The following is a 25082-nucleotide window of genomic DNA, read 5'->3' on the forward strand; positions in this document are numbered from 1 at the left end:
TTTTTCTTAAATGTGTAAATTCACACATTCTTAAAGAAATCATCTATGAAGGAAACAAAGTACAGAGATCCATCTTTTGAGACAATCGATGCAAGGCCCCAAACATCTGAATGAATATAGTCAAGAATACATTTTGTGGTATATTTTGACATGCAAAACTGTACTCTACACTTCTTACCATAAACGCAGTGTTCACAGAAGTCCAACTTACACTTCTTCCCGCTATTGATCAATTGACGTTGGCTAAGTCTCATCAAACCTCTCTCACCCATGCGGCCTAATCGCATATGCCACAACTGAGTCAAGTCACCATCATCAGACACAAAAATTGATGCTCTATCAGTGATAGTATTACCAAGCAGCACGTATATATTCGGTCTGATCTTCTTGCCTTTCATCACAACCAGAGCACCCTTAAGAATATTTAGAACTCCACCTTCTCCAACAAATTTGCAGTCATTGGAATCTAAGGTACCCAGAGAAATAAGATTCTTCTTCAAATCTGGAATGTGTCTAACATCAGTCAAGGTTCTGACAACTCCATCATACATCTTAATAGTACTTGTCCCAACACCAATGGTCTTCCAAGCTGTATCATTCCCCATCAAAACTGATCCACTATCAATGCTCTTATATGTGGTGAACCAATCCCGATGAGGGTACATATAATTGGAACATCCTGAATAAAAAACCCACGAGTCTTTAGAGTTGTCACAATTTGTTGAGACCAACAACACATTATCTGTTCCACTTACCGAGCTTCGATCAACTATATTGGCTGCTTCAGAAGCTCGTCTTTCTTTCTCTTTGAGTTTCTAACAATCATTCTTAACATGCCCCTTTTTCTTGCAGTAATTGCAATAAATATTACTTTTTTTTATCTAGATTTGGATCTGGACCAACCCCTTTTTCATGTATCTTTTCATTTCTCTCAACATATCTCCCTCGAGCCATTAAACCATCTGCATGTGGCTGAGCATTATCCTGTCTCTTCATCAAATCATTGGAGAAAAGAGTCGAAGTCACATCCTCCATCTCCATGATACCTTTTCCATAAAGCAATGTTATGACTAGATGCTTACACGAATGAGTGAGTGAGGATAACAAAATTATAGACTTATCCTCATCATCCATTTTAACACCAATATTCAATAATTCACAAATAACTTTCTTAAAATAATTCAGGTGTTCATGGATATATGTACCTTCATTCATCCGCATGGTGTACAATTTTTGCTTCAAAACCAATCGATTTATGAGGGACTTCGTCATATACAAACTCTCAAGCTTCAACCAAGGACTTGACGCCGAGTCTTCCTTGACGATATTAAATAACACTTCACTCAATAAGTACAATCATATAGTGCTCATAGCCCTCAGATCTAAGTCTTCCCAGTTTTCATCAGACATGGATTCTGGTTTCTTTGACTTTCCTTTCAGAGCTTTATGTACACCTTGTTGCACTAGCAAATCTCAAACATTGATTTTTCAAATTCCAAAATTATTTTTGCAATCAAATTTCTCTACCTCGAATTTTGCATTCGAAATTTTTACCGTCATACCAACAACCCCAAACCGTGCTCGGATACCACTTGTTGTGCGTGGAAAGTCTAAACCTGATGGGTTGATTTTTGACAAATAAAGTACGAGAAAAAGAATAAAAAAAAAACAAGCAATAAGCAACAAAAATAAAGCAATAAATAAATAACAGAAAAAGAACATCAAGATTTACATGGTTCGTCATAGATGTGACTACATTTACGTATGAAGATGATCGATGTTTTTCACTAAATCAAATAAAGAAAATTACAAGGTAACTTACTTGAGTGACCTAGATACTCAATCTCCTACTAAACCTTTTTCTCTACAATTTTCTCTCTATGCAAAAACCCCTAAAAACTTTTCTTTATTTTTTTAGATGTTGTTCTCTATCTAAATAACCCAATATATAGAAAAAGCACATCACCCTAAGAGGTGGTACGTGGGGCTCTATCTTTTCCGTAACTTTGGGTACATAAGTTTATCTTTATCTAGTGTGGATTCTCATGTTTACCTAAGATAACTAGAATTAATCCAAGAAGATAATTATCCTAAATAATAGGAACTACCCAAAATAAGAAACCCTAATGGAGGTCACATGATGCCCCAATTTAGGGATATCCAAACAATATTTGTTTTTAAAATTTTGGATTTCAATCCCAACAAAATATGAAAACCTAACCGTGATTTATCTTGAAATACAAGACAGATCAACACCCTATAGAAAATATAAATATATATTTCAAAAGAAAAACAAAATGACCAAAATTCTCAAAAACTTCGACCGATATTTTGATTATTTTGTTTCATTCAACTTAGTTTTTATCCTTTTCACAGATGTTCCGTGTTGAGGTGCACTCGCTTTCCTAATTTCAGCTTGATTTGATTTTAAGCAAAACAATAGCTGAAGATAGGGCCAATGTTTTCATGAGGCACATCACCACCAAAACAATGGTTGTCCGTGATTGAGAGAGTATGAGCCACCACCCCAATTCATATCATGCGCCAGCGGGTCCTGGCATCTTTGCATTGACCAATGAGATGATGAATTTACCATGATGACTATATATCTTATGTGCTCATGAGGATTACAATATATTTCAGATTTGCATAATGTTCTACATGCGGGGCATAAATAATGTCCCACCTCATCTCAACTCCAGTATCAACAACCGATCGTATAAAAGGGCTGGGTCGTGGTGTAGCACCGTCATACTTAAGTTACCACCTTGTAGTTTTCAGTTTTGCTGACACTGATAACTTCAGAAAAGTTAACTCCCTAATCCATCTCAAAAAACAGATAAGGCCTATCTTCTCCGTTGCATTACCCAAAAAAAAAAAAAAAACAAACAAACATATCGTTGAGATTAAAAAGAATCTCCATCATTATCCAAAAAAAAAAAAAAAAACAAACAAACATATCGTTGAGATTAAAAAGAATCTCCAAGTCGAGGATGCTGGGGGAGAGAGAGACGTTGGGTATAAATGGAAAGGTGGAGAAATGCTGCACATACTTGGCCAGTGTTTCCCAAAGTATTTTGTTACATGTTGTGGTCCACTTGGCTATAACTTTATGTTCCACAGTGACCCAAGTACTACCATTCCCACACTCAAGTATGTCCAATCCAGTATTGTGTTTTTTGTCAAGCACCATCTTTCCATCCTTTAGATTCGAGTTTTTAGTCCAATCCAGTGTTTTAAAATCTGCTTATTGGAAAGGAGAATCACCAACCTAGATTAGATTTCGTGGAGGCAATTCAGAATCCTGTAAAATCGCTTATTACTAATTTTTTATCAACCATTTTTTTCACTTCAAACGATCTAGACCAATTATCCACCACTCTAGATCAGTAAAAGGTTAATTGTTTCATGTGGGAGCCTCCCCACAATCCATCTTATTTGGATGGTGGTGATGGAAAAATATCTTTGTGATTGATAGCCTCAACTCCATGCAACTTAGATTCATGCTCCAAGCATATAAATCTAATACATGGATACAATGAGACCGCATATGAATCTAATACATGGATACAATGAGACCATTTACCTTTGGTACATGGAGGTCACAATTATCTAATGTAAAATCTGATAGCATGGGTATGTCACAAAGTTCGAGAAAAATTCTTTTGAACTTTGATCTTGGTCAATGAAATAAATGCAGCCATCTAATTTCACATCCAATAGACAAGATTAATTGGGACCACCTTCTACCAAAAGTAAACGGTCTCATTATATACTTTCCCAAAACTTAAATCATGCATTCCATAAGATAGATAAAATTATCGATTCTGAATAAATAATGGCGCCACATCGCCAATTATGACCCAAACGCTACAAACTCTGTAAATAAAGTAAAATTATAGCTTCACTCTTTCTTAATATATTTGGCCAACCAATACAATATCCTAAAATTATGTCTCAGTTGTGACAGAGAAGAAAAAACTATCCCAACACAAACAAGAAAATAATTCTTTAATAACAAAATAAATTAAAAAATAGTCAAAGATGCTACATAATCTAAGGGCAGCAGCACAACTTTTTGTAACTTTGACTTCAAAATAGCCCAATTTTGTCCATCTTTGTTAGGATCAATTTAAGGTGGTTACTAGTATAAATTAATACAAAAATCAGATTTGAATCAAAATCTCTTTTTTAATTTTACTTGAAAATAATATGAAACAAGAATATAATCCAATTACATAAGAAATATAGCGTGCACACACACACACACACACACACACACACACACACACACACACACACACACACACACACACACACACACACACACACACACACACACACATATATATATATATATATATATATATATATATATATATATATATATATATATATATATATATATATATATATATATATATATATATATATAATTAAGATCTCATTGAATCATCAAATCAAATCCCCAAACTAGTATCATCTATTTTATGTATTATCCTAACCATGAATCATACCAATGAGCAAATACTAAGCATGGAATAAAATCACTAATATGCTCCAACTACGACTTGTAAAGAATGAGCAAATTCACAACTCAAAAACAAAAAAAATACCCTAATATTTTACTGAAAATTCTAGAGCATGAGATTAGTAGCAATGTAGAGAGAAAATTAAGGATAATGGTGCATGAGATTATACTCAACAGTAGCTTGTCTCAGGATGACCTTGCAAAGGTTTGAGTGCTCCCTTGTGATCAAGACACCTCTTAAATTTAAAGAGAGAGAAGAATTATGGGTAGTGAAAAAGAGACTAGAACACCAAGGCTTTCTCTCTCAACCTATCTCTCTTTAAGTTGCAAAATTCCAACATGTGGGTTTTGGGGGATACCGTTTTCTTTTCTTTTTTTTAACACTTGCCAAAAGAGATATATGCAAACAAATTTATAATATATTATAATAAGGCCAAGGATATTTTATACATAAAAAAATTATTTTAGAAAAATAAAACATATGAAAAAAAACTCACGCCAACACCAGGTATGGGACTACTATGGTAAGAAGCCACTATTAGGTCTTTGTTGACCTAGGGGTTCTCATAATAGCCCAAAATTGTCCCCTTTTAATGAGATGGGACACCCCTCAATTTGAAAAGGAAAACACTTCAAAATAGAGAGCAAAACATCCTTAAAATTTGATTTTCTTTAAAATAATGGATTACATTTTTAATCTTATTTATAATCGAATGACTACTCTCTCTTCCCGTCTATTGAATAAAATAAATATTTCAAAATTATTTGCAAAATGATAGGCCCATTTTTAATTTTCCTTTTCTTTATCTACCCAAAGTGGTTAAAAATAAAAATAAAGGGCATTTGTTAACGCAACATAGGGCATACTCTTTCTCTACAAGTATCTTCTTCTCTTTTTTTTCTCTAGCTATATAACGGAAAGGCTTTGGAGGTGTTAAGGCATATCATCTCCTACGCTTTCCAATTAGTTGGGTATAGGGGCATACCTCTAAACTCCATGAGAGCCTACATTGATCATAGGATAGCTAGAATACCGTTTTTCCCTTGTTTTCCTCCCATGCACTATTATCTATGTGGATCATTTCCTAACTTATTTTTACAACTGTAAGGATCAATTTAAAGTGGCTACCAATATGAATTAATACAACAATTAGATTTGGATGAAAATTTCTCTTTAAACCTTACTTGAAAATATAATCCAATGACCTAAGAAGTAAAAGCATATATCTACCACTGAGAACTCCTCAAAACATGGAATCAAATGTCCAATCTATCATCCTCTATTTCATATTTTCCTTAATCATAAATCATAACAAAATAAGCAAATACGAAGTATGGAACAAACTCACTAATATGACTAATATGATTCAACTAGGACATGTAGAAAAAGGACACCTTTATAATACCAAAAGTATGCTAATACCTTGCTGGAAATTCTAGAGCATGTAGAGATTAGTAGCAATGTAGAGAGAAAGTTAAAGGATAATTGTGCATGAAATTAAGTTCAACAGTGGCTTTTAGGTACTCCCTTGTGATTAAGACACCTCTAAAATTGGTAAAGAGAGAGAGAGGAATGATGGGTAGTGAGAGAGACTAGAACATTATAGCTCTCTCTCCCAACCCAATCTCTTTTTAAGCCTTAAAACTCCAATGGGTGAATTTTTGAGGAATGAGGTTTTCTTTTTCCTTTTTGACATTCGGCAAAAACGATAAATACAAAGTTCATTATAATAAGGCTAGGGCTCTTTTGGTCATAAAAAGATGTTTTTTTAGGAAAATAACAAATAGAGAAAAGAACTCATGCCAATATTCCCCACTATTCTCGATTTTTTTAAAATATAAAATCATCGACCTATTGGAATGATGTGCTCCATCATGATCACTTGAGTTGTACGTCCTCATGTAATCCATAGTCCATCAACATATATATTCCAGGATCTCAATGACATCAACCACTCACTTTTCCATGCTTATTATACATTGTGTTGTTGGGTACCTCCCAATAGGTACCCAACAACACAATGTGTCAGACACCCTCTCAATAGGTACCCAACAACACAATGTGTCAGACATTGCATTGCGGATGCCATACATGCACCCATTACCAAAATTTTGATAGTTTATCGGTATAGTGAGTTGCTATATAATCCCCACAAAGAGATGCATCTTACTAAAAGACCCTCAATTGCCGAAATTTCCATACTTTTAAATCACAAGGGCAAACCACGAAGATCCAATCACCCATAAATGCTTAGAGTATCAGTCAGACAGGCTAGTGGATCACAAACAAACTATCGTATCACTAACGTATGATTGGATCACTAAGATGCCCATACCACACATGTGTAATCGAGATAAAACTAGGAATGCCACAAAGGCAAGTAATCACATTATCGTTATAAGGGTTAATGTAGCCACAAAGGCTATTCATAATACCATATGTCAACTACTAAGGCTCCAATATGTTTGCTCAAACATCAATATGACACTAAGGCTAATATCATTGTGACACATGGCAAGTACACTTCTGACAAATGGGTCTACATGAGTTTCATTTGTTAGTAGATTAACAATCATCAATTGAGTAGAAATATAACTAACTTTTACTTCATTGTTTTCCACATTCTCATTTACAAAGTGGTACTTTTTCTTAATATGTTTTGACTTGCACTGATACATTGGTTGTTTAGAAATGGCTACTGTTGCTTGATTATCACAATAAATTATTGTGGTTGCATGATCAAACTTGACTAGTGGCATTTCACTAAGAAAGTGCCCTAAGAGTATCACTTATCTTGAAGCGTGATATAAAGTAATATAGTCAGCTTCCATAATGGAATGTGAGATATATTTGTGTTTTTTACTTCCCCAAGATATACATGTCTCACCAAATGTAAACAGTCATTCTGATGTGGATCTATAATCATCAATGTCTCCTCTTAGATTTGCATCACAATAGCCTTCTAGAATTAGATCCTTAATCCCATAACATAAACCATGTTATGTGTCCTCTTTAGATATCTAAATATCATCTTTGTGAATTTGCTATGTTTAATTTTAGGGTTAGCCACATATCTACTAGCAATCCCCACTACATATGTTATATCGGGTTTAACACAATTCATCAAATAGTTAAGAGAACCAACAACGTGTGCATAAGGGTATTTCTTCATAATTTCCCTGTTTTTGTCGCTTTTAGGACACATTTCCTTAGATACTTTACAATTTTTGTCAATCAAGGTGGCCACATGTTTAGAGTCCACCATATTAAATTTCTTTAATATCTTTTTAACATACTGATCTTGATCGAGAACTAGCAATCTTTTATTTTTACATCTTGTCACTTACTTAAGATATTATCAACTTGTCACCTGTTTTTCATCTCGAATTTGGAGGATAACCACTCTTTAAAATCATGAATGACTTTTGCATCAATCCCAGTTAAAATTATATCATCCATATACATGATCAAAATCAAATGTATATCCCCATTGTATTGGGTATATACACGGTAATCAATAGTAAGATGATTGATCCCATATTCTCTAAGAGCTTGACTAAACATTAAATATCACTACCTCGCGGCCTACTTTAAACCTGATTTATTTAATCTGCATACTTTATCTTCTTGACCTTGAGATTTAAAACCTTCAGGTTGAGTCATGTAGATCTTCTTATCTAGTTCAACATTTAAAAATACAGATTTTACATCCATTTGATAAACCTCAAAACCATAATGATTACATATTACTAATATTACTCTTATTGAAGATTTACTTGCTACAGGTGCAATGGTTTCTTGGAAATCAATTGTATCCTTTTGGCTAAACCCTTAGCCACTAACCCAGCTTTCTATTTTTTAATATTACCATCGGAGTTCATTTTACGTCTATTTAAAACCAATATCAATTTTTGAAAGTCTTCAAAGAAGTGGGATTCTCTATTCTCTAAAAAAAAATTTGTTTCCTCGTTATATATCGCTTGGAATCAACCAAATACCCAACAAATATACGTTTTACACTTTTAGGTCTCAATTTCTCTACTTTTATGAGGAATATGAACACGCACTAAAGAGTCTCATACAATTAACCATATTATTCCAAGCTATTTTGTTGAGGAGTATATGATCAAGACTTTGCCTAATTATCCCGTTTTCAATACAAAATTGATTAAATTCATATGATATATACCATTCTCCTCTCTCACTTCTAAGAATTTTAATTTTCTTATTTAATTGATTTTCAACTTCTGCTTTATATTTCTCGAATTTGTCAGATGCTTCATTTTTATCGGTTATTTAGTAAGTAAAAATATCTAGAATAAAAATCTATTAAAGTGATAAAATATTTACATCTACCATGAATTTTATATTTTACTTACCAAATATCAATATGGATAATTTCAAGTAAGTTTTGAGCCTTTTTACCCTTAGGAAATGATTCCTATGCATTTTTCCTTTTAAGCAACTTTGACATTTAAATTTTTTTTTCTAAATAACAGAGTATACTTTCTTTCATTAATCTATTTAGTTTTTCATAACCAATGTGACCAAGCCTTCTATGCCAACTATTGAAGCACTCATCATAAGCAAATGGCCTCTTCATTTTATGATCAAGATAAACCTTGTACGTATTGCCAACCATGGTGGCTTTTACCAAAAAAAACTTCTTTTCTAATAATTGTTTTCTCGTCTTTTATATCACCTCCACTTCTGTTATGCTTAGAGAGAGAACGGAAGTTCCTCCTCATATATGTGGCATACAATACATCAGCAAGAGTCAAGATGCCACCAGTTGGAAGCGGAAGTTTAATGATGTTATCTCCAATAATGTTGATACTAGATAAGTTGGTTATGTAAAATTTTTCACCACCGTCACTTTCTTCTTTAAAGTCTATCATATTTTTCCCAGAGAGTAGAATCAACAACTCGAAGTGATATCGCGAGAAGTGAAAAAAAAAAAATTTGCAAACTCATTGTTGAAAAGAAGTTACTAGAAAGATTTGGAGAAGTTAATTACTCTATTCTTATGCGTATATCATGTTTCGTTGCAGGTCCTTTTGTTGATGATAAACCAACATGCTTTGAAGATGCAAAGGGTAATGCAGAATGGGAAAACACTACGAAAGAAAAGACTGAAGCTCTTAACAGAAATGAAACATGGGACTTAGTTCCAAAGCTAAAAGGGGTGAAACCCATTTCTGGTAAATGGGTATTCAAGTAGGCATACGGATCCATTGATATCTATAAAGCCTAACTAGTAGTTGAGGGACAATTCTGTTATGATTTCACAATTCTGTTATGATTTCACAATTTTGGATTCTAATTTATTAGTTGAGGGACATAGAGATTTGCTCTCCATAGCAGATGATATGATCCTAACAAGGAACAATGAAGTTAAAGTAGCAATAGTACAATAGGAATTGAATATTTGATAAGAAATGAAGAACTTTTCTAAGTCCTTTCTTGGCTTGGAGGTGGAAATATATAATAAAGGTATATTTCTTTCTCAAAATCAATATGCAAGCAAGATAGTCACTGAGCTTGGAATGACTGGGAGTAAACCTATTTCAATTCCTATAGAACCAAATTTGAAGTTCAAGAGAGATGACGGCAAAGAGTTGGAAGATGTTAGTTTTTATCGAATGCTAGTAGGTAGTCTTTTTTACTTTACTATCACTAGACCAGATTTATGTTATGCAATTGGTGTTGCTAGTCAATTCTTGAAAACTTCTTGAAAGCCACATCTTGTGTAAAACAAATCTTGAAATATGAGAACTGAACTCATGAATTTAAGTTATTGTTTGAGCAAAATGGAAAGTTTCAACTTACTAATATTACCGATGAAGAATGAGGAAGCAATCTAGACAAACAAAAATTTACTTCTGGGTCTTCTTTTAATACCAGTTCGTCCCCAATTAGTTGGTTTAGTGAGAAGCAATCACGAGTAGATATTTCATCCACAGAAACCCAATATACGACAACTACTCTAGCTGTGTAAGAATGCTTATGGATAGAGAGGAGATATCTTCAAGGAAGACAAATATTTATTTCTTTGATTTTTTTATTATATGGGTAGTAGTACACATTTGATGAGAATAGGTTGTGTCGATTAGGTGTTAGTATATAGCAAATTCGCCAATATTCCTTTGGGCTCGTTGTTTTATATAACCATGTTATTATGGAAAAAAAAAGCGTGTGACATTTTTTTAGCCACAAAAACGAACCAGGACGTGGGTTCCCCATGTCAAGAAAAAGACGTCGTCAAACATAACACTGTTTTAACCACGCGCTCATGGCTCGCGTCAAAACCCATTTGCACCGTTCATTCTTTCTTTGTCTCTATGCAATCTCTCTATCTCCCTCTCTCTCATCCCAAAATTTTCAACATGTTTCGTTCCTAAAATTTTCAATGAAATTCCTCTCTTCTCATCTCAAGTTGTAACATCTTTTCTCCTGTTACTATTATTTAAAGGAGAAAAATTATATATAGTTGATGCCCTAAACAATCAATTTTAGGCGCACTTCAAATATTCTCTAGAAGAAATTGTTTCAATGCTGAAAAACTCTAAAATCTGATCATCCCAACCTTAAATTTGATATAGTTTCTCTCTCTAAAACTTTTAAAGTAGTTTGTTTCTCTCTAAAATTTGATATAGTTTCTTTCACTAAAATTTTGATAGAAGTTTTTACAAAGGGAAAATTTTTCTTATGTATTTGTCGCATACCAAATATGTGTAACATAATTTTCACATGAAAATATTTTGTACAAAAATATTTTCATACCTACCAAATGCATTCAAAATAGTGTAAAACCGTGTTATACAAATAGATAACCCAAACAAGGGATTTACATAACTTGCGTATTATCAAAAATCTATCCAAACAGTCATTTCTCAATAACCAGGGTTTTGCATAACCACGTTATGATCCAAAACATAGTTTTGTTTAGCCTAAGATCCAAACGAGCCCTTAGTCTCAAAGAAAAGGCCATGTAACTCGCTAGTGTGCTAGATTTGCTCTAGAAGTACTTATGGTCACACACACGCGCACAGATGTATACACACAAATGCATGCTATAAATTAGGTGTATAAATTTATAGTTAATCTCCTTGCACTCTTGGTTATTCTATTGGGTTTTTTAGTTTCTTGATTTTATAGCCCTTCCTTCTTTCTCTTCTTTTTTTTTTTTCTTCTTTTTTTCTTCTCTCTTTTTATTACAAAAATATGCGCCAAGATGAGCTAGGGGTGGACCACCAAACTCTAAGTGCCATGCCGCCAGACTAGGCATACTCGGGCCAGGCCTATAAGGGACAAGAGTAGGGCTATGACTATGGCCTGGCCATTGCATACCTTACAAATACTTAATCTAGTAAATGATTTATTATTACACATTTTTTTAAACCAAATGAATTTTATGTTGAAAATTACATTTAGAAGAAAAAAAATATCACCTCAAATATTAATTTTGGTAATTAACAAGCTTGACCAACAGAAAAATAAATAAAACTACATACAAATTTCAAATTTAGAACCACTGCATAAACTTATACAAACCAATGTCGTACAACTGCAACAAAGCCTTGAGGACAAGAGAAAATGTCAATTGAATTTCTAGCACTTCTTGGTATTGTAATTGTAAAGGCACCAAGGGCAAGTTTGGAAGAACAACTAAACACAAAACTATTTTTTGATTATGCTAGAGGTATGATCCTCTCCATTTTTAACCTATTTATTTGAGTAAAGAAAATCTGCAAAACATCTGAAGGTGCCCCCAAAAAAAAATTATAGATTCATAGAAAACATGAAGATACAAACTACATTCATCCACCTTGAACATGCAGCTTGCAAATGTAAACAAACATGAGAGCCAGAGTCCCAGATTTGCAAATTATGGACCAAGGAATCCCATACCTTCCCTTCCTCACAAGTCCCTTGAGAAAAGGACTAAAGCAAGCAACCACCCATGCACTACAAATAACTTCCAATAGCATATTGAAGTCACCCCTAGCTAACTTAGGGGCAACCATAACCAGGCTTGCAAGGTTCAAGAACAACAAAGTTGTGGGTGGTATAAACATTACATGTGAATTGAAGGTAAACTTGTTAGCATAAAGATCGTTGTCCCCTTCATCCTTGGGTGTCACAACAAAGACAATGTCCGACAGGCCAAGTAGCTTCAAAGTGACGTCGAAGAATCCAAAAAGCCATCCACTGGCGCAATTTATCCTAGACATCCGTTGGTTATTCCACCATTCCCTCGTCGAGAGGTTACATCGCCAATACTCCATCAACCCGAAGAAGTTGAACAGCAAGAAGAGTGAGATAGGAATCAGCACTATTGGCTCATGAAACTGTCATGAAAATATAGGTCATCATCTTCTTCTTGTTCTTTTTTTTGCTTCGTTAAGTTTTGCTTAGTTTTGATCTAGAAAACTGGGTTAAATAGTAGCAAAATATATGGCAATATGAATCTACAAAATAATAAAATAACTCTATAGGATGAGTAATGATCCTATGAGATCGTGTGCTACATTACACATGTAGGACATTGATCTCCACCATTAGTGACCTACCACTGATTGTGGGAATTATTGGTAACTTAACTTTACAAACAATGGCAGATTTTGACGAAGTTACAGTCATCTCCATTATATGTTTCGTGTACGACCTAGTCTAATCGGATTATTTAATGTGTACTGCCAGTTACCTATAACATGGAAGAAGGATAAAGTTCAGGCGCAAAATTTCCCTAGCAATTGCACATGGGTCAACAAGTTAAATGCATACATGACAGACATGGAAATTGTTTCGCAGTCTCACTTGAGATGTGGTTATGGAAAATAAGGTGTGTAAGCCTACGAATTTATCCAATATTTGACCAAAATCAGTAAAAGTTCTTTCTATTGCAAAAGGAGGAAGAGTTTTATTATTATAGTCATACAAACTAATTTTTATTTTCGTATTATAGTCATACAAACTAATGTTTAATTAGATGGGAAAAGTTTATATAAGGTTGCAACCTTAAAATGTAGAATTACAGATGCACCTCAAAAATCCATTGGAAAGACTCTTTAATTGATCATCTCGACATTGAGATGTATGAATATGAAAAAGATAAAGATTTTGAGTCCCAGAAATAATGTAACATGCAACACATTATCTAGGTCGTCCACTTTCAATATTTTTGTTTTTTTATAGATCTATTTGATTTTAACCATTTTTGGAGTTCAAAATTTTATAATAAGATATAAAAATAGATTTTCAGATAATCCTAAGGATTTTTTACATGAAAGTTACATGTTCTCGTAAAATTTGAAGGTATGCCTTAATTGGATTGTTTAAGGTCGTAACCTTATAGAAAGCACACCCTAATTAGAATGGTATAAAATGCAGAAACAGAACCATTAAAAACCATATAATATTTTCCAATTATAGTTCTACCATAGTTTTTGACACACATGAAATACACGAGCTTGGAGCCCAATGGAATTTGCTCTATTATGTCGTGTTTCTGCTTTTTAAGTGAAATGGGCCACAAAGATGTCATTGATCATAGCATTATGAATTATCAATAGAACATAACTTGGTGGTTTCAATTAAGAGTTTCTTGGACACATATCATATATTGTCTCTGAAACGTTTTGCATAATATGTGATATCTTCCAAGAATTTCATTGTAACATTGGATTGCGACCTTCGATTTCCTAACCACTGATACAAGACGAAATCAGAGCCCGCGAAAAGACCCATTGAATTAATTATATAGATAATTTCATAAAATATCATAGAATACTTTCAGATCTTGTCCACAAAGTGGGGATTAGGTAAGCACATACCTTGGGCAAGAAGTGGGCGTTAGTAAGAAGTGAAATAGCAGGAAGAATGGAGTAGCAAATCTCAGGGATGGGACGCAAGGCCCATAAGTTAAGAAAAGCCAAGCATTGCCTTATCTTAAGCATCTTTGTTATGGCGGACAAGAGTGGGCTATGCCTTCCCACAACCACCTCCAAGAGGCCTGCTGCCCACCTTCTTTGCTGAAGTAGGGTCTCAGGACCACTACAGGGTGCACACCCAAGAAAGGCTGGTGGTTTTGGTGTGCAATATACTGACCTCCATCCCGCGGCAAAAAGTTTTAGAGATAGGATCAAGTCTTCTGTACAAGATACATAAACCCATCCTACCTGCAAAAATAATAATCTACAATTGAATTATTGGATAAAACTTGGGCAATCAACCATAAAAATTATGGTAAGAGAAGGAAATTATCTCTATCTATTTGTCCTCTCAACTCATGCCCCATTCTCGGAGGAATTTTGAGTAGATCTAGACACAAAGATATCATACTTGGAAGATTAATAGAGGGAAAATCCAGGTTATTATATCCCAAGATAAAAATTGCTTCGATATTTTTTGAATTCCTTCCGAAAGCTTCCACTTACGCCTCAAAGACAGATGCAAATTGAAGGTATAGACACAGATGCACAAAATGCACACACGCAAGCAGACACACATAGGCGCTAAACACATACACAAATGATTTTTCATGGGAAAGCCTTGAGACGACTTGTGTTTCAATAAATACAGTTTACCTGGTGTCCCCAGTAGGTATTGTTCTCATATTTGCAACCAGCCACAATGTGTGCAACCTCTACCTTCCTCTCAAAGCTAAGAGTGTCCCCAGCCTTGTCCAAATGAATACCTAATATTGACCTTAAGAGCTCCTCACAGTACCCAAATCTATTTATCAATTCCTCCATATTGGCTTCATTTGATCCTGAAAACGGCAGACCATACTTCAAATTGCAGTCAAGATATACATGGGGCTATCTTGATTCCTAACTGAACTACAACTGAAAAATTGCATTGTGCCATGCACTCTCACACTATTACTTGTATTTAGGTTCAATTACAGATGACCCATCAAGTGTAACAAACACTCATAAAACTTTATTTCTCTTTTTTTTTTCTTTTTTTTTTTCTGTAATTGAAAATTAAGACTTACATTCCTGATATTTTCATAGTTGTAGATGAATTAAGAATTTAATGGGATAATGCCTCTTCATCATTTATTTATTTTATATCAACATTTGTGTATGGATTAGGTTTCTCTCATTGGGTGCGATCGAAGTGCTTAAAAATTTTATATATGGTCTAAGTTTATCTATTTTATAAACATCAGTGTTAAAATAACTCGGATGGCTAAGAGACAAGTACTACTGGTGGACTTGGAATTAATAGAAAGGTCTTAAAAAATAAAATTGCTAATGAATGATGAAAAAGTATAATATTTATATTTTTTATGATAATTTGTTACTTTGATTGTGATGTGCTTTACTTTTCTTTAGACCTTTGGCTGGTTTCTTCTAAGCTTATGCATTTTATCCATATTCCATCTTCTTTATCCCATCTGCATAACTAATTTATTTTTTTTTCCAGATTCCATCATCTACCTATGTTCTTTTATATTTTTCATACTTTAATGTAGTTTATTTCTTCTTCAGCTTTTTACAGATTTTTATTTTGACCAATGTTTTGTAATTTATTTTGCAATTTTGATCCCTTTTTAGGCATGTTACTCAGATCGGGTAGGGGGAAGACTTGAGCCTCCACCAAGTTTTGGCACATTGGAAAAAATTGCTCAAGTTCCCTCAATGTTCCATTTACAGTGGTTATCATGATCACAATTATGTGATATTTATTGAAAATGCGTGATGATAAGAAATAATTCTCTTGTTGTAAACGTTAATCAATGTTAAATTTTAATTCCTTGTCATGTTGACTATAATGATATTGTTGTCTGCTCCTTTCTATAGCTCTAATTTGAAAATGTTTTGTACTTATCCATGCAGACTTAACTTCTTCGCTAAAAGGGATTAAGGAAAAGTTTGAAGTTTGTTGTTTTCTGGACCCTTAACATGTCAACGGAGTATATTTAGCTAGAATCTTCTTCTATGAGGTTCTATTCAGAATTGTATAAAGTTATAGAGCTGCTGGTTAAATCTCTTAGTAATGTGCTTTGAATCAGGGATCACGTTATTATATAGATGCATCAAGAAAAATTTATTGATAATTGTATGCCATCGAAGAACTCCAAACATTTTCCTTTTGAATCGTCTGGTGGAAAACCGTAGATGGCTTTTCTTCTATGAAAGCATCCTGTTCCTGAATAAGGAGGCCCTTTTATCCCTGAAACACCAGCCATTACAACCTGTGGCAAGAAACAATCCCAAACATCTTAATATGCTTGAGACAATGATAAAGTAGCTTCAAATTGGATTGAAACATTAAATTCTTCACAAGTAACGGAATATTTGTACATGCAGCGCTTTAACCCCCTAGACAAGTAATTCAGTATTGAAATGCCCAAAGGAATCATAACCCAGTGAGCTATTTAAACATATAAGGGTATATATAGAGCCCTCAAAGTATTTGACAGAGAGCAAATACAGGTATATAGATGGCCAACTTTTTCCCAACCTGTTCTGTAACCATGAATATGATGCTAAAGGGTACTCTTGATCTAATATCTCCAATATGCCCCATTCTCAATATGCTTTGATGGATATGCCAAACTCTCCCTTTCATGACCTACCAAAATTTTCATGAATAACACAAAGGAAAGGTTCCTTCTTACACTAGGAATAAACACTTCAAAAACTTCATAGAACTTTGAATGAGAATAGATGTATAACTATTTGGGCAAAGAATCACAATAATCTTAAAAATTTAGGATCCTGCCACCTAGGCAATTAGATTTGGCCTTGAATCTCCTTAGGGTTAAACTTCAAATGAAAGCCTAAAATTGCAACCCCATTTTTTTTCTGATGGTTAGTAATTTCACACCTCAACCTTACTACTTAATTCTTTCCTCTTCTTACTTGTAACCCACAGGCTTTTCAAAGTAATTATTGTACGCATGAAAATACTTTAGTGAAAGTATTTTAACATAAAACAATTTTCCCAAGGAATTCTTTCATGTGAAAATAATTTCACACGTACTAAACGTGCATTAAATTTCACTAGATGGGTATCATTATTCCAATATAGGCTAGTTTTATTATATTTAATCTGCTTCTTAGGTCTCTATACGTCCCATCTCACTCCAATAAATGTGTTAAAATTTACTTGTGAAACTAGTATAGATTTTATTTTGTTATGAAACTAGCATAAATGTTCATGGTCAATCCTAACAATTTAATTCAGACAAAATGAAAAGCTTATTGCCTAGAATTAAACTTCTAGGAAGTCAGTTTTCATCCTCTTTAAACTTTTGTTTTTTTTCTTAATTTCAATGTATTTTTAAACGTACATTGTGGATTTTTTTCATAATTTCAATGATACGGGTACTGCATTGTGCATTTTTATTATTTTATCAAAATACATAAATATCAAGTACACATATCATGTTTGAGTGCTTGTTGACCATTACATTGATTGTATAGATAAAGTGAAGCCTAAAAATGCTATTCAATATGATACAATGGATCACTCTAATTCAAAAAAAAAAATTTTGTATTTTTATAATCTTCAATGTCACTTAGGCATGTAACGATAGGGTGTCTTGCCTACCCATTGAGTTAGGGCGTGGGCATTTTTCTAATGCCTTGACAAGGAAAAACTATGAAAATTACGGGTAGAGTTTTCTACTTGGTCTACAATTTTGTCTGGTTTCTAGGAGATGGAGGAGACATGGAATTTTAAATTTAAGTTTACATGCTAGTGATGGACAAACAAGTGGTTTGTTTAAGTTTCAAATTGACCATTATGTTGTGGAGCTCTAGTCTCAAGTCTCAGCCATGGCTCAACAACAATCTTGAGGTTCACAATTGTAAACAAAATAATACAGGTAAATCCACATAAGAGTTGTTATGAAGTCAGCGTAATACCATGCTTATACTTTTGACTATTGTTCAGTTCTTCATAGGTTGTCAGAGGTTTAAAGCTATAAATATAGGAAATAAAACATATCATTGATAATGTGCATTAAATTGGGACCCAAGGTCTAGAAAAGTAGAGAGATTTTCGGTGGCGTATATGTCCATGGCCTACAAAAGTTCAAAAAATTTATCTCTCATTTGAGGTGTTGAACGAGAACAGTTGGCCACTAATGAACTATCAAGTAGGGGAAATCATATATACTCCATTCTATCTAGTGGGTATGGAATCATCCACATAGAAATGTGGGCCTCCAGTAAATAAAAAAATTTGAAAAATAAAAATTAAAAATTTATAATAAATAAACACTATACGAAAAATGTGGAGCATCCAGTAAAATAAAAATTTTGAAAAATAATTTTTTTATAGAAAATAAAAAAATTATATGGAAGTGGTTGGTTCTTATGGAATCAGCCAGTTCCTGATGTTAAGAGGGAACAAGATTGATTCCTTTGAAAATCGATACGAATTGAGCGATTCTGATCCAAATTGATGTTTTATAATACATTGTATTTAATAATAATGTCGGAGAAGTGATGTGTTGAACTCACACTGAAGAGGACTTTCAGTTGGTTTCCAAACGGGTCATCCTTGAGGCCTCCATAGAACACTTGGGGAAATTGAACAAAGGCGGACTCTCTCTCACTTTTGAACCCCAATAGAAGGCACATTGCTTCATAAAAACAAGTGGGGTTGTTCACAAACATGTCGCAGTCCACGTTCATGATGATAGGGGCATTTGTCATCACTGCCGACACTCGTGTCTGTACAATGAACAAAAATTACACATCATTTCTTTCTTTTGATGGTTTTTAATAACTCTACTTACTTATTGATTTTGTTTTAATATCGAGAACTTAAAAGGAATGAATTGTCTGCCTAAGCTTAAGGACCAATCATAATTGCACATGGTTTCTTTTCTCTTTCTTATTCTCATTAACAGTGCAAGTTTTGGCATTTTAATAAGGGATCAATCGCTGCAGTCTTAACAATACGGCTAGGCCACGGAATATAGACTGAGGACTGTGGCGAGTAGGGCCTTTGCTAAGGCTGAGACAGACAAGGGCCATGGCTTCTTCGGCTAGGTCTAGGCCCGTCCTATGGGGACCAAGGCCAGGCTTGGGGGAGGGATGTCATAGCCATGCCCATCCTCTTAATGCAAGCCAAAGTTGTATAATACTGGGCAGCGTATGAGCAGTGCTCTAATGAGTACTGTTATATACTAAAAAGGGGTAGTATTTCCATCTCTCTTTCATGACCGAGGTCATCTCTCTTTCTACCTGTAGGCAGCAAGTCTCATGATGGAATTCACTGTAGGATGTTGGTGATATAATTCAATATACGGTATCATACCTGCACTGACCCTGCTACGTTGAAACAAAATTGTTATTTACGTGCGGATTTTAAATAAATTAGAAAAATACGAATTGTTTTTTGGACATCTGAAAATTACATTCAACGTCGGTCAATGTGCTTTTTTTTTTCTTTAAAAAATTAGCCCCTCAGTCCTAGGATAACCGTTGTTTTTTTCTTTCAAAATTTATAAGTTAGCAGTCTGAGGATGGCATTCTTAAACCGCTTTTTTTTTTCAAAACTTAAGTTGAGGTCCAAGGATTTAAAACTCAGATCGAAACTTAAGTTTTTTTTTAAAAAAAAAGAGCAGTTCGAGAATGCCATCCTAACATCGCAATGTTAAGGTTTGAAAAAAAAAAAAAAAAAAGGCACACCGCATTTTTTTTTCCTCAAAACTTCTATCCCTGAATGGTTTTTTTTACAAAAAAAACTTAAAAGTGGTCTGGAGATGCCATCCTCGGATCCCAACTTAAGTTTGGACCTAAAAAAAAGTGCCATCCTCGAATCGAGAGGTAAATATTTTAATCATTCTTTATATGTTTTAAATATTTTAGTAGATTTTTTTTTGTATTTTTTTATATTTTTTTTATTTTTTTGACCGCCTGAGACTTACTCGGTTAGAGCGGTTGAATAGGCCGGTTTACTGGTTAGGCCGGTTAAACCGCTTCCGGGCCCATGTCCAGTTAACCGTTACGGTTTGATTTTGCGAACATTGGATCCTCCCCATGAGGCACCCTTGACTTGGGAATTCATGGAACAATATATTCTTTTTCAAATTTTATTATTTGTTATTTCCTAATTTTTTTAAAAAATCTAGGTGAAAGGCTTTTAGTACTCAACGGCTGCAAATTAGTAACCAATCCAAATCACTGGAAAGAAAAGAACGTAAACCCTCTAAAATGGTTATCCCAAATAACTACCCGGTCTATAAAAAGCCCATACAAATTAAAAGAAAATGACGTTCAACCCGTTCTTTTTTCATTGTCCAAATTACAAAATTTGTCACTTTTATTATTTTTTCGAATGTCTCATACATCAAAACCCAAAAACACAACCCCTTTCTCTGTCTCTCTGTCTCACCCTTGAACCTCTTCCACCCTCTTTCTAGCTCTTGCAACCTTTTTTGCATCCTCATAGCACTCTCTCATCTCATGAACCTCACGAGTAGGTTAAAAGAAGCATTTCAAATTTCATTTATATAATATGTTTTTTAGAAAAAGAAAAAAAAAGGGTAAACATTGTTAATTTGATCAATGAAAAGGTAAAGAAAACTTTATCTAGCTGAAAAAAGTCAGTTACCTTATGTATAAGGTGGTCATTAATTTTAATTATTGGATGTGAAATTTGGTAGCAGCATTTATTTAATTGATCAAACTCAAAATTCAAAAAAAAAAAATTCAAACTTTGTGACACTTCCAAACCATCAAATTTTACATCAGATGATTATAAGTAATTGTGACCTCTCTATTTCAAAGATAAATGGTCGAAATAGAGATAAATGGCCTCATTGTATGGATACATTTTTTTTTTACTTAAAAAAATTTTATGTATTTTTTTAAGAACGGTAGCATATTTAGATTTTAGAGAGTACGAATACGTCTTCTTTCCAACGAATTAAAGAATTAAATATTATGGGAAAGGCCAAAATGCAATAGAATATTAACAGGTCATTTGGAAAAAGCAATGAAACAGTAACCGTAAAAGTTTAAAATAATACAAAAAGGACAAAAATGTTCGAACAAAAAGGGATAGGCATGAGCCATAAAAATAAATAAATAAATAATAAAAATATAAAAATATAAATAAAAAACGTCCTCTGACAAGGGGACGAAGTACGGTTTGTTGTATGTTACCAAAACATTCATGGCGCCTGCCTTGTAGTGATGTGGATGCTTTGGACGCTTCTCCCTTGACACATAAATTACATGTGCTAATCCACCACTGCTTCTTTCCCTATTCTCTACAATCACCTACAAAATTTTCCCATAAAAATATTAACAATGATAAAGTTTGTCAGGAGGACAAAGAATAGAACGAGAGGAAGTCAATTACTCATTTTCCGACCCACTAGAATGGCTCACATCTCACCGTACGATGTTGAGTATGGTTGATAGAGATTATATGTATCATAGGATTGGTGTAATACACGTATTCATAGCTTCCTAGGCTTATTCGGTTCGGGCATCTTAAGAAACAAAAAGGGTGATTTATGTACGGATCCGAAGACTTCACCTAAAACATACAATTATCCGATTATAAGCGAAAATTACAAATAAAGTCGCTCAACCTTTGTTTTTTAAAAAATTTCAAAATTATCTCCGATCTATACCATATTCGGACCACGTTTTAATTTTTAATATTTTTTAGTTTTTTCATTAGTAGGGCAATGCCCCAAGCTTTAGGGTCAGGATTCAGGCAGTCCGAGGCTAGAATCCTCGGACTGCCCTATAGACTGAGCATGCATCAATTCCTAAACATTCGAGGTCCCCATCCTCGGACCGCTCCTTCTTTCTTTGTTTCGTATTTTGTGAGAAAAACCAAAGTCCCCATCCTTAGACTTCGCTTTATTTTTTACTTTTTTATAATAACAGTGATCCAACGATGGGGACCTCAGAGTGCTCTGGCTCAGTTCCGGTGCAGTGTGAGATCCCCATCCTCAGACCATGCTTTATTTCTTATTTTTTGAGAAAAATAACAGTCCAAATATGTGAACCTCCTACCGCTATAATGGGGTTTTGCTGTGTTTATAGGGCGGTCCAAGGATTCTAACATCGGATCGCCTAGGCACTACCCTAATAATGAAAAACTAAAAACAAAATTTAAAATGTGGTCTAAGGATGAAATCCTCCTATCGAGGGGCGATTTCAGAAAATATAAAAAAAATTGCTGTTTTACCGACCTTCCTCGTAATTTCTACCAATAATCAAATCATTTCGTATTTTAGGTAACTATTTCGGTTCTATACGTAATTTACTCAAACAAATACAAAACAAAAAATTTGCAAGATATGTGAAACCTAAAAGTGTTTAAATGAAGATTCTGAACCCTAAACTAGTTTCAGTCCGGTGGTTTTATAATAAAAACTGTTTAAATATAATTTTTAGGGGTATTTGGCCGATTCTGAAGTTGAGGATAAAATCGGACAGGCTATCCGTTAGTCCAATTGGGCTCGGAATGCTGATTTTTGAAACATGAAAGATTAATTTTTGTGATTCGGAGAGAAAAGTAAATAGATGAGAAAATACACTCTTAGGCAGATTGTATATGCTTCTATTTTGTAGATTCATGGTGGAGACAGGGGTTCGATTGTTCATCACAATTTGCTAATAAGAACCAACATGGATGCTCACCATACACAAAATGTTTACGAAAACCATCGCCAAATCTGTACCTTTATGATGCTCGGATGGTCTCCGCCTTCAATCCGAGAGAAAGCAGCAAATTCCTCATTCATATTTGGATATGGCACCGACTTGCTGGTAACTGCCTCGTTGATTCTTCTGCTAAGTTCATCGTATTCACTCTTCACATAAACATAACATACAAATTATGTGAAGAACAAACCAGTTATTGAAATGAATGGTGAAGCTTTGTTCAGTTTAGAAGATGCACCTTCATTTTCTTCCATTCTGTTAGAAATTCTGAGGTGAAACTGTCGCAGTTATGAGATGTCTCTGAGAAATATATGAAGGGGGCTCTGACACCCACACCATGCTTCTTGCAAAACGGTACCCATAGTCTCACGTACTCCGCGGCCTCTGTAAGAGCATAAAAAGTGAGGGGCGAAGCTCCTTCGTCGGAGACATAGCACGCAAGCTTGTTCAAAGGGTAGTCCACCGCAAGGAGAGATAGGACTGTGTTTACTGTGAGGATTGGAGGCTCCTTCAGAGCGTCGGCCGTCGTCACGAACATGTCCACTGCTGGTAGTTCTGATTCTGACTTCAACCTTAATCACCAGAAATCAATATCATTCACTAAATCAAGTACTTGATTGCTACATAGTTTCAAACTGTGCTTTTCTCGATCAGTAGATAAATCACTCTTACCTTTTCAAGAGCCTGTTGGGGTACGTTCGATACTCGACCATCCTCCACCTTATGTTCATTGATAAAATCCACAGACAAGCAAAGCAAGTCTCACAGGCAAGTGCGAGGGTCCAAATGACATGGTTTAGTCCTTTGTGGACAGATAAGGTAGAGAAACGGTAGAAGATGAAGGAGAGAAGAAGAACGAAGAGGAAGAGTGAGAATGCGTTGAGGTATGTAGTGTTGACCTTAATTCTCTCTTGTACTGCGCCATCTTCTTCCTCGGCTCTGTGAATGTTCCCAGAACTTTGATATGAAAAGTTGGGTGCCATTTTGGAGCACAGATACTGTAGCTAGATGCTACAGCGAGAGAGAGATGGCTCTGGCTTGAGCTCAGGAGTGGAAATGTATGTGGAGAGAAGGCCTCAGTTTCATTTATAAGGCTGCTCTCTCTCTCTCTCTCTCTCTCTCTCTCTCTTATTTTCACTTGTCTCGTGTATAGAACGCGGCCACGTTAAAGCATGGAGACTTAGAGAGGTCTTACTGGTTTTGACTGACATGAATAATGAAGGGCCAATAATGAATGGGAGATTCAGGGTGAACAGATGAATAAGGTTGGATATTCCATTAATATAAGTTGAGCGCATAATTCATCCTTCCACGGGAGCACACTGTATACTTGATCAACTAATGAAGTTTTTTTTAAGTGGCCATTAAAAGCCTTAGTAATTGTATCAAATGGAACATAAAGTCATTGGGAGTGTGGTCCCTCGTGGACCATACTATTCAAACATATCGATATGTGTTTGGCAGTTTGAGCCAGTCGGTTGGAAAAAAACCCATTTATCTAGGCATAGAGTATAAATTGATAAAGGTTCTAATGGGTCATCCCTTGATGAGGTTAGAGTATGCCCGGATGAGTGAGCCGAGGAACTGTGTGACCTTTATGTGTGATGGTGGCCTGTAGAGACGGAGGCTAAAGCCACATCCTTGTACTATCACACGACCGTTTTGGGAAAGCAAGTCACCTTTCAGGGTGAAGCGTATGCATGTGCGAGATATACCTCTATGCACCATGGGAGCTGTGGTCGCATCAGGTCTAGGTGACCTTGACTCGTCTCTAGGGGAGAACTTGAAATCCACAGATTAGGATTGCAACTCCTTGGCTCATCGGCCGGACTTTGGTGACCCACTAATGAACCCTTGCTTGGATTATGGGTCATGGGAAACATTGGGT

The 25082-nt window shown here is 34.7% G+C and overlaps 1 protein-coding gene across 6 annotated transcripts; it reads right to left on the reverse strand.

Moving 5' to 3' along the window:
• Window positions 1-12298: 12298 nt before the first annotated feature.
• On the reverse strand, window positions 12299-24409 carry LOC18436656 (cellulose synthase-like protein H1). 6 transcript variants are annotated; one of them, XM_088852105.1, is made up of 9 exons: window positions 23867-24409; window positions 23433-23766; window positions 23212-23343; window positions 21674-21790; window positions 19019-19231; window positions 16611-16740; window positions 15122-15306; window positions 14369-14713; window positions 12299-12883 (listed from the first exon to the last, which is right to left on the reverse strand). In XM_088852105.1, the coding sequence occupies exons 1-9, from the start codon at window positions 24175-24177 to the stop codon at window positions 12353-12355; spliced, it is 2298 nt and encodes a 765-aa protein (XP_088708231.1). In that variant the 5' UTR covers window positions 24178-24409; the 3' UTR covers window positions 12299-12352. The 6 variants fall into 6 exon arrangements, 5 of the variants coding, with proteins under 5 accessions (XP_088708231.1, XP_088708233.1, XP_088708232.1 ...); XM_088852107.1 differs by having other exon boundaries at window positions 23433-23759; window positions 23867-24343; XR_016044586.1 differs by lacking the exon at window positions 16611-16740.
• Window positions 24410-25082: the final 673 nt, after the last annotated feature.

Source organism: Amborella trichopoda, chromosome 11, assembly GCF_054954075.1.
Source record: "Amborella trichopoda isolate Santa Cruz 75 chromosome 11, AtrichopodaSantaCruz75HAP2 v2.0, whole genome shotgun sequence".
In the NCBI taxonomy this organism is placed as follows: domain Eukaryota; kingdom Viridiplantae; phylum Streptophyta; class Magnoliopsida; order Amborellales; family Amborellaceae; genus Amborella; species Amborella trichopoda.

Excerpts from the sequence above, each read along its gene's own strand:
- LOC18436656 (XM_088852105.1), bottom strand. The coding sequence starts at position 24,177 with ATGGCACCCAACTTTTCATATCAAAGTTCTGGGAACATTCACAGAGCC. Across the intron at positions 23,767-23,866 it reads CCCAACAGGCTCTTGAAAAG|GTTGAAGTCAGAATCAGAAC; the intron begins GTAAGAGTGATT and ends CTGGTGATTAAG. Across the intron at positions 23,344-23,432 it reads CAGAATGGAAGAAAATGAAG|AGTGAATACGATGAACTTAG; the intron begins GTGCATCTTCTA and ends GTTTATGTGAAG.